The 12527-nt window shown below is 43.5% G+C and overlaps 2 protein-coding genes across 5 annotated transcripts in view; both read left to right on the top strand.

Annotated features, from left to right (window-relative positions):
• GK5 (glycerol kinase 5) overlaps positions 1-5255 on the top strand; it is a 64270-nt gene extending 59015 nt beyond the window's left edge. Inside the window, exons 15-16 of the mRNA XM_019491819.2 lie at positions 2555-2688; positions 4040-5255. Coding sequence (XP_019347364.1) covers positions 2555-2688; positions 4040-4173 — 268 coding nt within the window. The 3' untranslated portion in view covers positions 4174-5255. The remainder of the gene's footprint in view (positions 1-2554; positions 2689-4039) is intronic.
• A 3927-nt stretch (positions 5256-9182) lies between these two features.
• TFDP2 (transcription factor Dp-2) overlaps positions 9183-12527 on the top strand; it is a 135955-nt gene continuing 132610 nt past the window's right edge. For 2 of the 4 annotated variants that reach the window (XM_059730982.1, XM_059730981.1), the window contains exon 1: positions 9183-9307. The gene's annotated coding sequence lies outside the window, so the exon portion shown is untranslated. The remainder of the gene's footprint in view (positions 9308-12527) is intronic. The other 2 variants (XM_059730984.1, XM_059730983.1) reach the window with 1 other exon arrangement.

Below are 12527 nucleotides of genomic sequence, written 5' to 3'. Positions count from 1 at the left end.
GAGTGAGCCTCCTCTTCCCTTGGGACTGGGCCCACTCCTCCCCTTACCCCCCTTTTCCCACCCCCATCATCTCTGAGCCCTCTCCTCTCATTCCCCTGCCGCTGCCGGGTTGGCCTGGACCTATACTCCCTCCCTCTCTCCCCCCCTCCTGCCGCGTGGTAGGCCAGCTTCTCCCCACCCTCGGGCCCAGTCCTCCCTTGCATTGGGCCTGGGCCTACTCCTACCCTCCCCCCACCTCTACAACGGGGAGGTGGGGAGCAGGCCTGGACCTCAAGCAGCAGGAGGTAAAGGGGAGCAGGCCCACATGGGGTGGGGCATGGGGCTCTGTCCCCGCATGCTCCCCCCCACCCCCATCATTTCTGACAGGCAGTTGGCTAGTTATAGGTAGATGAGCTGTAACTGCGTGCATCGGGTCATGTGAAATTATGTAAGCTGGGACTAAAAAAGTTTGGGAACTATTGCATTAGAATATATTTTCTCAGAACCTGGACTACCCAGACTCATGAATCTTCACTGTTTTCTGCAGTAACCTAATAGGTGTGAAATACACTGGCAGTTTTTTTTTTTGTTTGTTTTTTTGTTTCTAAAGTAGTGAATCTCAGGCAGTGTGCCACAAGATCCTTTTAGGAGGGCTACAGGGTCCCAAGAAATATTAGTACTGTGAGGTGTGAAAACACCTACATGAGATAAACCCAAATATTTAAAACAGGAATCCATAGTGTCAAAAGTATCTTGACATGTTGTGGTCTTTCCGAGTTCTTTGCAGCAGCAGAATTACTCTATTATTTTTCTGGAGCCAAAAAATAAGTAAAAACTAAGAGCTGACATTTTCCAAGGGTGGCTTTTAGTCTAACAAGGGGTGCCTTGAAACTAAAAAGATTGAGAACCACTGCTCTAGAGCAGGGATAGCCAGCTTGTGGTATTGTGTGCCACAAGTGGCACAGATCAGAGAGGGCAGGAAGTAGAAAGCAGGGCAGCAGATTGGGTAGGAAGCACAGGGTAGGAAACGATAAGAGAAAGCGGCAGATCAGGCAGGGGAAGGACATTAGAGTGGCACTCAAGGAATGTGTGGAGCTAATTTGTGGCAAGTCTCCCAAAAAAGGTTGGCTTCCACTGCTCTAGAGAATGGCTTACCTAAAGGATAATAATTTACTACTGTTATGTTACTCTTGTAGCTAAAATGGTGAAGGTCTTCCTGGTGGTCCAGGAAACAGCAGGAGAGCTTTGGGAGCAGAGGGAAGATAGTAATCTTGTTCTCAGAGTGCATGCTGTGTGCCATATCAGCTGGGAGCAACAGTTACTTAGTCAGTCCTACTCAGTCCCTGCAGCCATGGAATCAAGTCTTGTTGCTCTTTGGGAATGAGGTGAATCCAGAGACTGATCATAGACAGCGGCTAGACCATGCTCAGTACAGACAACCTCCACAGAACTGAACAGTCAAATTTAAAATGTGTCAGTTGAGTTTGTGAAAATTCCAGTATATTCATTGACACATAACTTGAGCTGTCTTCAGTTTCAACAGCCCAATCCAATGCATAAAGGTGATAAAGCTTCATTAAAATAGATGTATACCAATTTGTTAAAACGGACAAAATAAGCCTTTTTTGGGGAAAGGTGGCATATAAATCTAATAAATAAAACTGTTTCCCCCCTAATCTTATTCTTGAAACAGTTTTTGTGGAAACTATCTAGACTTACCGGGTCTGAAGCCTAGACTCTGAATAGGAGTTTTCAGCTGGAACAGCTGGATCTTTTATAATGGGAAGCTGAGCAGTTGTAACTACAGGTGTTGCTACCTGCATTTCTTGTAGTAGAGAACAATGGCTAGGTAGTTTGCTATGAAAGGAGTCCAGAGATGCAGGAATCCAGTTTGTGACAATTCAGATATTAGCATGTAAATTATCTTTAGTTTAGCTTTTTGCTCTCGGATGCTGCCTTTTCAACTCTAATAACTATTCTCAGCTGACAGGATCAATAGTGATAAGCGTCTGTTTTCCTTACCTAATAGAACCGTTCTCAGATAGAGAGTCATTTAGGAAAAAAGTAAAGTAAAAATAGGGAGTTTACTGTGTACTAGTTATGTCTCTAAAAAGAAGTAACTATGAATTTGTATACAGAACAACTTGAAAGCTTAATCAGTAACAAAACTATGAACCATTCTGTTTTCTGGACCTGTCTAAAGGGGATGTTTAAAATTGTAGATGTTCCATGATTCCGACTATATCATATAAAAGCCATATTCTATCATAACCTTAACATTTTATCCAGGATTATGATGTTTGTAATGTTTTAGGGGACTGAACTCAAGGTTGTACCAAAATCTTTAAAATCTAAGCCAATTTTTTAAAGTGTTTTTGTCAATCACTAACTTATTTCCATAAGAATCTTATTTTGGCCTTTAAATTTATACTTTATAAACTCAGAAAATGGAATATATTTGCACAAATGTATTGGACAGACTTCTGTATGTACATATGATCTTGAAAGTTATTTCTGAAAATTTATCATTATGTTATCATTTAACCCAATTTTTTAATCTTTTTCTTCCATATAGAGCAGATGGAGGAGTTAGTAACAATAGTTTTATAATGCAAATGACTTCTGACTTAATTAATAAGAAAATAGACAAGCCAGTAAACACAGATGCGTCTGGTCTTGGAGCAGCATTTTTAGCAGGTCTTGCTTTGGGTAAGTATACTTGCTCCTTTCCATCAAGATATCTGTTTAGTAGGGTTTTTTTCCCTTCCTAATACATACATTGGTAAATGAAAAAAGTCAGTGGAACTTGTAAATGGCTTTTCCATTCTTTGATTTTTCCAGTCAGAAATTCTCAAAGAATCAGGTGTTTCCCTTCACATTTTCTGTGTCACTTGGAAATCTAAGATCAGTAATACTTAACTCGGTGGTTCCTAACCCCCCAGCCACCCCATCTCTAGTCTAAACCCAACATCTGTAATTGAATTTCTGTGGGTCTTCACCCTGTTTAGGAACTGATGACTTAATTCTTATGTAGTACTTTTCATCCACACAGTATTTAATGAAAACACAAGTTTGGGGTACAAATACAAAAACCAAATTAATGGACCAGTGCATTTTTAATGCTTCACCTTTGCAAATGCTTATTTGCTTAACTGTGTATAAGTAGGCTCACTGAAGTCAGTCACAATGTTAGGCCGTATGTCCACATAGGATTATGGTCTAAATTTCTAATCTGAGTAATTTAGAAAATCATTTATTAAAATGTGGCAGTTAGAAGGAAAATAAATGGAATCCAGTTAATTGAATATTAGCAGAAAAAGATTCAACTTCAGTAAGACAGACTTTATCTACATTATTCACCAGGCTCCAGTGAAAACCAAGAATTGTCAGTTAAGCAATGATCTTTATTAATGGACATTTGTAGTAACATATTTTGTTTGTGGATCTTTACTTCACTTAATTTGTTTAGAAAAGTGAGTAATAAAAAGTTAAAATATTTAAAAAGCATAAACTAATATAAGAATTATTCAGTCACTAAAATAGTGTAAGGAAATTATGTGAAAGCACACAAAGAATCCTTTACTACATTATTTTTAGATAAAATATATTTGACAGAATCCATAGATTTGGCATAGGCTTTTTAGGTAGTACTGAGTATGATTTGCCACTTATCCATTCTTTCAAGTAAGACAGTAGGAAAATGACCAGTGTTGATCTTGGTTCCCCTGGGTATCCCTTGAGAGGCACTGGTGTCTGTTGTTCCCATGGCTCACCTTCCTAGTATTGACAGAACCTAAATGAACTTCACTAAAGCTGTTTCTTGAAAACCAGCTTAGTGAAACAGATGTACTGTTTGTCAGGGTTCCCAGTTAAGTGGATTTGGTTGGAACAGATTCAGAATGTAAAAATGTGCACCCACTTCATAAAAAAAGTTTTTTAATTAATTAGGAAATCATAATTCTTTATTATGCTTCTAAATTGGGTCTATTGGGAATAAATCTGTGCAATTGAACAACACAGTATTTGCAACTGGGCTTGAGAATGAGCTTTGTGTTTGTAGGGGTTTGGACTGACAAAGAACAACTAAAGAAACTGAGGCGAACTGAAGTAGTTTTTGAGCCACAAAAGGACTCGAGAGAATACAAACTTGCTATGGATAGCTGGACACAAGCAGTACAACGTTCCCTGCATTGATACAGATGAACATTGTAATAATGGCTTTTTTTAATGGACTACTTCTGCTAAACCTATGAATTTAGAGGACATAACCAACATTTCCTGTGACATACACTAGGTCCTGCCATACGTCAAGAGCCTTCCTGCTGCTATAACATTATTTACTACTACATATTGAATCATCCTACCCTTCTTTATGATCTGCAGCAGCTCCGCTCCTTCAGTGAACTCCACAGAGGTAGCTCACATGATTGAATATTATTACTACTATGTATCAGTGAGGGCGTGGTTACCGGGGCAGGGGATTCTTACTCTAATCATTGGGCAAGGAAGAAGCTATGGGAGCGGTGACAAAGGATGCTTCTTGTTTGCCTTTGTCGGACTGGAATTTGATAAATTTGTTCTGTAGTGGGCTTCACTTTAAGATCACTTTCAAACTGAAGCTGGTGCAGAATACCACTGCCTAACTATTACAAGGGCATTTATTTTCTATGAAGGACTCTCTAAATTGGAATTTACTTCCCTTGATCTGAAAAAGCCTGGATTTGATATCCTTTAGGGTATGCAGTAAGTTATATTTTTCTGGGCATTTCTGGGAGGAGCAGGAGTTTTTTTTTCCTTATGGTAGACTTTACCCTGTGAATTTACCCCTCTTGACTGTGTGTATTAGATCATATTTGGACTAACTTGACAGTCTATTTGCATAAGGAGGCTTTTGTCCATGGTGCATGTTATGGCATTATGGTTCCTAGGCCTTAGATGAGCAATATAGTAAGTCAGAATATAAAAGTGAACACCGATCAATACTAAATACCAGTATTTTGTCCCCAAATTTTTGTAGCTAATGGTTTCCATCTGATACATTCATTTCTTTAATTTTGTAATAAAATACATAATTTTGCACTTTGTGAGTTAATACAAATATCGTTAAAAGTCATTACAAGTACTGTCTCATTCTTTAAAAAGTCTGTAGCGATATTAATATTTTCAAAGCCGTCATGATTATTCTGTGCTAAAGCTGAAACAAATGTGTCTATTTTTTTAATAATTACTTTATTGATACTGTTTTTAAAACTGGAATAAAATAACTAATGAATAAATTATGTAGAAAGCTGTTATTCAAACCAGCATCTAATTATAATTTCGAGTCTTTATGTTCTTTTAGAATTCCCTTTTTGCAAGAATGTGTGTGCATGATGTATTTATATTGTTTTATCTAATCTGGACTGAATCAAACGAGCTATATTTGTGGAAATGCTATGTTCTTTGGTTCTGTTTTACATTAGGAATCCAGTGTTGGAAGACAGAACCTCTCTCTCCTAGAAGATCTGTATCCTGGTGTGAGGGGGAGATGGGCAGACATGAAGCTAGCAGAGAACACAAACAGAAACTGAATTTGAGTGACTCACAATTGGTCAAAAATCTAGTACAGTTCTTTTCCATACTCTGCTTCAGAATGAAAGCTTCTGTTTAAGAAAGACCCAGACTCTTCAGCTTGGCAAGATTGCTTTGTATCATGTCCTGAAACTGAAGAGGAGACCACTGGAAAACTTCCTTCTATGCAGAATCCTTTTAGGTCTAAAGGTGAGAGAGGCTGTTTTATTGCCATCCAAGACACCTGCTGCTTCTTCCATCCATCCATCAGCATAACGGAATGAGAAGGCCTGCTGGAAAGTAAACAGGGAGCAACTGTGTGCCATTAGCTTGCATCCCTGATTTGAGCTGGATCCCTAAAACTGAAATGAGAAGCCAAAGTTGGTCCCTACATCTTCCCTTCTTCCACTCTGTTAAATGTCAATATTGTTAATCTTCCAGTACTGTTCAAAACGCACAGCAAAAAGGGATGAGATCTATTCCTGGCTTAGGGTCAGAGGGGAGAGCAACATAAGTAATGTTGTGGTGGGTGTCTGCCATGGACCACCAGACCAGGAGGATGTGATGGATGAGGCTTTCTTCAAACAGCTAGCAGAAGTTTCCTGATCACAAGTCCTTGTTCTCATGAGAGACTTCAGTCACCCTCCCAGTCATCTCCTGGGAGGGCAATACAGCAGTGCGCAAGCAATCTAGGAAGATTTTTGGAGAGTGCTGGGAACAACTTCCTGGTGCAACTGTTGGAGACCAACTAGGGGCTGTGCTCTTCTTGACCTGCTGCTCACAAACAGGGAAGAATTGGTGGGGAATGTAGAAGTGAGTGGCAACTTGGGCAGAAGCGAGCATGAGATGATTCAGTTCGGGATCCTGAGGAAAGAAAGAATGGAGAACAGCAGAAAAAGGACCCTGGACTTCAGAAAAGCAGACCTTGACTCATGAAACTGATGGGCAGGATCCCCTGGGAGGCCAGTCTGAGGGGAAAGGCATCCAGGAGAGCTGGTTGTACTTCAAAGAAATCTTACTGAGGGCATAGGAACAAACCATCCCAATAAACAGGAAGACTAGCAAGTATGGCAGAAGACCAGCTTGGCTTAAGAAGGGAACTTTTCAGTGAGCTAAAACACAAAAAGGAATATTACAATAAGTAGAAACTTGGACAAACAACTAGGGAGGAATATGAGAGCATTACTTGGGCATGCAGGGGTGAGATCAGAAAGTCCAAAGCGCAGTTGGAGAGTTGCTGCTAGCAAAGGACGTATAGGGTAACAGGAAGGCTTTCTGCAAGTATGTCAGCAACAAGGAGGATCACAGAAAGTGTGGGTCCCTTACTGAAAGGGGGAGGCAACCTTGAGACAGGATGTGGAAAAGTCTAAAGTACTCAATGCCTTTTTTACCTTAGTCTTCATAAGCAAGGTCAGCTCCCAGACTACTGCACCTGGTAGCAGTTTGGGGAGGAGGTGAGCAGCCAACAGTGGCAAAATAACAGTTCAGGGACTATTTAAAAAAGTTGGACATGTAAGTCTGTGGGGCCAGATGCAATGCACCCAAGTGTGCTGATAGAGTTGGCCAAAGTGATTGCAAAGCCGCTGGCCATCTTTGAAAACTCATAACAGTTGGAAAAAGGCAAATAATAGTGCTTCTCTTTAAGAAAGGGAAGAAGCAGGATCCAAGGAACTATAGACCGGTCAGTCTCACCTCAGTCCCTGGAAAAAACATAAATCAGGTCCTCAAGAAATTCATTTGTAAGCACTTGGAAAAGGTAATTAGGAACAGTCAGCATGGATTCAGTGAGGGCAAGTCATGCCTGACCAAACTGATTACCTGCTCTGATGAGACGCCTGGCTCTGTAGATGCAGGGAAAGCAGTAGATGTGGTATACCTTGACTTTGGCAAGGTCTCTTGCAAGCAGACTAAAGAAGTATGGGTTGGATGAATGAACTGCAAAGTGGACAGAAAACTGGCTAGATCATTAGGCTGGATCAATGGCTCCATGTCTAGGTGGCAGCCAGTATAAAGTGGAGTCCCCCAGGGCTTGGTCTTGGGGCTGTTTATTTTCACTATCTTCATCAGTGACCTGAAAGGTGGGAGTATACCCTCAGCAAGTCTGCAGATGACACCAAGTTGTGGGGAGTAGTAGATATGTTGGAAGGTAGGGCTAGGATTCAGATAGACCTAGACAAATTGGAGGATTGGACCAAAAGAAATCTTATGAGGCTCAATAAGAACAAGTGTAAAATCCTGCAACAAGGAGAGAAGAATCCTAAGCACCAGTACAGGCTGAGAACTGACTCGACTGAACAACAGCTCTGCAGAAAAGGATGTGGAGGTTACAGCGGACAGTAAGCTGAATATGAGCCAACAGTGCTGTTGTTGCAAAGAAGGCTAACACCATACAAGGGTTGCATTAGTAGGAGCGTTGCCACCAGAGTGAGGGGAGTGGTCCTTCCCTTCTATTCTATTTTTCCCCCTTTATTCCCCCCCCCCTTCCCTGCTTTACCTTTTGTCTAATTTCTACCTATTTACATTCTCACTGACACCCTGCCACTTTTAGCATCTCATTCCTTGGCGTCTCAGAAAAGCAGAGACTCCCTATGCCTGAAGAAGTGTGACTACCCCTAAAAGCTTGCTAAGACCTTTTTCTAACTATTCAGTTGGTCTAATAAACAAAATCACACCTACTCAAAGAAACTTGCCATTTTAGGATTATAACATTCATAGATTAATATCTAAATTTCATAGCCATTAGACTGCTTCAGGGGTAGCTGCATGGATTAATTTTAGATTGCCATTAAAAGATCTTAATTGGGCAATCATTCACAATGTGTTGCACCATCTGAAAAATTGCACCACACAGCCCTGAAAAATCCCATCACAGTTGCAACCTGGATGCTCTTTGATTCTCCATTTATGGAGCTAGTGTCCACATTTTCCATGAAGGGTCCAAATTTGATTCAAGGAGGACCAAATCTTTGTTGGTAGGACAAATCCTGGCTGGGGGACAGTAAGGTTGCTAAAGATGTATTTATGCAGCAGGTTTGTATTTGTCCAGGCTTCTCTCCATTGCTCTTCAGTGCACCTTTAGCTTCTTTATAACTTCTGCCCGGTACCCTCAGCATCTCAGAGTTACAACACCTCAGGCAAGGGGTAACTGGCCCGTGCTTCCTTGCTTCAGTCCCAGAGCTGAGAATAAGCCTTGCAGTCCTCCAGCATCCCAGGATGCCCTGCCCCTCCCCTCACAGCACCCCGGGGTCCCACCCCCCAGGGCAAGGTCCAGCCCTGCGGGCAAGCAGCCGCGTTAACCCTTAAGGTGCCACTGCTCCCAGCACTTCCCTGCCCAGTGCATGCAGGACCCGGCACCTGCGGCACGGGGCGCTGCCTGTTTCGGGGCCGTGCCCTTCACTATGCAATTCAGCGGGGGAGGGGGCCCATTAAAGCCGCGCTCGTCCCCCGTCGCTCCAGGGCCGGGGTCAAAGGTAACTGGACTCTCTTAGGGCGCATGCGCCGCCCCACGCCCCCGGTTCGGTCCACCCCGCCCCACCCCGCCCCCGCCGGAGCAGCGGCTGGGATTGGCGGGTGGATTGTGTACACACACGAGGAAGCGCCAATGGGCGGCTGGCGGCGCCTTACGTCAGGCGGAGGGCCGGCCAATGGGAGCGGGCGGTTGTCAGACGCCGCCAAGCTTGTGCGGGGGAGCTGCGCCCGGCTCAGGCGCCGGGAGCGCTGGATTCACACCGCCGCCGCGGGGCTGCTCTCCGCGCCGGGCCGGGCCCGCCGGCACCTGGTAAGGACGCGCCGAGCGCCGCGGCCCCGACCCCCGCCTGCTCCCGGCGCGGCGCCCCCGGGGCTGCTTGCGGGCGCGTCCCGCTCCCCGGCGCGGCGGTACAGCGGCGCGGGCGGGCCGGGCCCCGTGGGGTGACAGCGCGCCGGGACTCTGCGGCGGCGGTGCGGCCTGGTTGGGTGCGGCGGGAGCAGGCGCGGCGGCTCTTCCTGCTCCGGGCCGGGCGGCGAGGGCGGGGCCTGCAGCGCCGGCGCCGCCCGGTCCTGGCCTTGCGGCGGGGCCCGCCGGGTCCTTCCCGGCTTCTGGCGGCGGAGCAGGCACCGCCCGCGGTCGCTTTGCGCCGCCAGGGCCCGGGGGAAGGCGGGCGTGGGCGGCTGCCGATGCGGCCTGGGGTTGGGGAAGGCTGAACAGCCCCTGGCTCGGCCGAGAAACGCGGCTCGGGTTGGGGGGCCGCTCCTGCGCTGAGGAGGAAGTTGTCCGGCTGTCCAGAGCTTCACCCGGATCCTCGGTTCACCCCTACGTTTCCTGGGAGGCCAGGCCTGGCCTCTTCGTGAGGCGGGTCTGTCCTCTAGGAGGGGCTTTGGTCTCCTGTGACGTCCGCCTGGCAACTCTGGGCACAAGTCCAGCCAACTTAATAGAAGAGTCGGCATAGAAACATGGAAAGGGGGGCATTTGGGGGCCTGTCTAATTATGCCAGAGCTTCTCTTTCTTTTTATTAAAGCGACTTGGCTTTCCTAAAAGTTGTCTGTTCGTCTTCAAAAATTTAAATCTTCTCCCTTGAAAATCTGGTTACATTTAGCAAAAATACTGTCCAGCGGTGACTGGGTCACACAGATGTTGTATCTAGTTCTGCGTGTCTTAGAAATTCCCTTGTAACTGGCTCGCGAGCTGGAACTTTGATTGTTACCTGGTAAACCTGCCCTTGTATGCTGATCCTGGAAGCAGCTTCCTTTTCTTTAGGTTAGATTGTGGCTAGTAAAACAGTTGATCCTCTGGTGACTGAGCTTTGTCTTTCACAGCATTCGCATCAATGTGATAGAGGTGAGTTTACCCATGAGTTATCTGAACTGCAAAATGAGGTTACTTGTTTGAATCCTAGCACTGATATTTTGTACATATAGACACGCTTAATGTGTGGACCCCTTCCTTAAAATAGACTACTGGATATCTATGCGATGCCTAGATAGCAACTTGATCAAGCCCTAAGGAGAAGGCAAAAAGTAGGGTGTCTCACCCTAAGTGCCTAAGTGGTTCAGAAAGGCATGAGCTTTGGTAGGCAACTACCTACTTAAATCAGATGCTCTGAATTAACTGACAGAAGAGAAACTATTTAATGGGAAGGAAGAAGTGGTTATAAGGGGGGGGGGGGACGGACAACCTTTTTTTTTTTTTAGCAAGAGATAGGGGATGGAGGGGAGGGAATACAGAATATTTTCCCCACTCCCACCACTACCTCCCCAAGACAACTTTTGCTTGTTAACTTTAGACTGGGATGACCTCTTCTAGCAGAGATGCTGATCACATGGTACACCTGTGCCCTAAAATAAGAGGGGGAAGAAAAATGATAACACAGGAGTTCCTCTTCACAGGACTGTTGTATATTAGCCAATTTCTAAGAGCAATCTTGTATTCAGCTGTAAAACCCTCAAACTTTTATAACCACTTCCTGTTTGTGCAAAAAATCTTTGCTGTAATACAAAAAAAGAAGAGGCAGTTTGACTTCAGTGGATACAGTTCATAATCTTTATTAAATTATATACCTTTCATTTATGTACTGCTGTTAACTGAGTGCAATGCAAGCTTTTTGCCTATGTTGCTACTTGTAGCCTCAGATGAGCAGTTCAGCTGTTAGTATATTAAACAGTATATTTAATATCATCTTTCTGATTGTTTATTACATAAGTAGTTACCTTCTGATACCAAATGATATGAGACAAAAACCCTGTAAGTTCCTCATTTTTCATCATTCATTTCAACATGAAGCTGAAAAATTACTGTTCTTCTAGTACCATTATTTAGATGCTAATGTAAAGACCTTTTTCCTGGGATGAGCAAGGTATTTCAGTGAATTACTGCACCTTTTAGAAAACTTTTGACACTAGTCATCTTGTGAAACTTATCCTGTTGTTTTTGTTCCTGGCAGGTGTTTTTTCTACACTACAAGTTGTGTGACAGTTAATATGATTTGGTATAATCTTTCTGCTCATCAAAAGCCTATTGCTAAAAGTATGGCAAGTCCTAATCTAATTCATTTAGTTGTGTGCAGAAGCTTGCTTGATTTAAGGCTGTCTGTTATAAGCTGCTTCTAAGATGTTCAAGCAGAGTGATGTTCAAAGGGTGCTTATTCTTCTGAAAGAACTTAATGAATTTATTCTCTTTGCATACTGGATATAACTTTTTGGAGCTTCTTGTGCACCTGGAAAGTCATGAGCAACCTCAGATGAACTGAGGAAGGTGGTGTCAGCTTCATTCTGCTGTAGAGGAGAGTCTACTTACAGGAACAGTACCAAAAAAAAATTAAAAAATAGCCATAGAGTGGTATAAGAGAGGTTCCTGGAGAACCTGATCAATTCAGTAAGAAAGAATAAAGAGGGGATATAGCTGGGAAAGGGAAGTTGTTTAGCTAAGTTGTATGTCACATTTTTAACTGCAGTTGCTACAACTAAACAGGCTCAGATTAATCTGGATGGTTTTATTGATATGTTTCCTTAATAAAGGCTTTAGCATTGCATTGACATTTATTTGCTTTCTAAATGTGTGTGGCAGTGATTAGAGGAAAGATGTCTCATTCTCTATTGGCATAATTTATGGGATCTTACTACTAGCTAGAGGGTTGCATGAGTAGATTTTTGTAGACTACTAGTAGGTAGTGGATACTGAAAAGTAAAGACCAACACATTTTCTCCCTCTGGTCTCCTGCCATGAAATGTGTTCTTGAAGCTGGGCCTTGGCTGTATCACCATAATGTCAATGCAAAGTCAACAGGCCACACAAGTCCATGCTCTTCTAAATGTATCTAACTTTGATGGTTAAGTAATTCAGTGGAAAATCAGCTAAAATAGATTAGTCCCCTGAGGTATACAAGTTAAATGAAACCTGGCAGTTTAAAAGGCTGGTAAGAAATATCAGCACAGTGATTTTTGAGGTTTATTCTCTAAAAGGTGGGGTGCAGAAGGTGGTGGAAATACCAAAACTGAATCATCTTGGCTTTTACGCTTACAGT

The sequence above is a fragment of the Alligator mississippiensis genome, chromosome 7 (assembly GCF_030867095.1).
Source record: "Alligator mississippiensis isolate rAllMis1 chromosome 7, rAllMis1, whole genome shotgun sequence".
Lineage (NCBI taxonomy): Eukaryota > Metazoa > Chordata > Crocodylia > Alligatoridae > Alligator > Alligator mississippiensis.
This window is presented reverse-complemented; position numbering and strand designations above follow the sequence as displayed.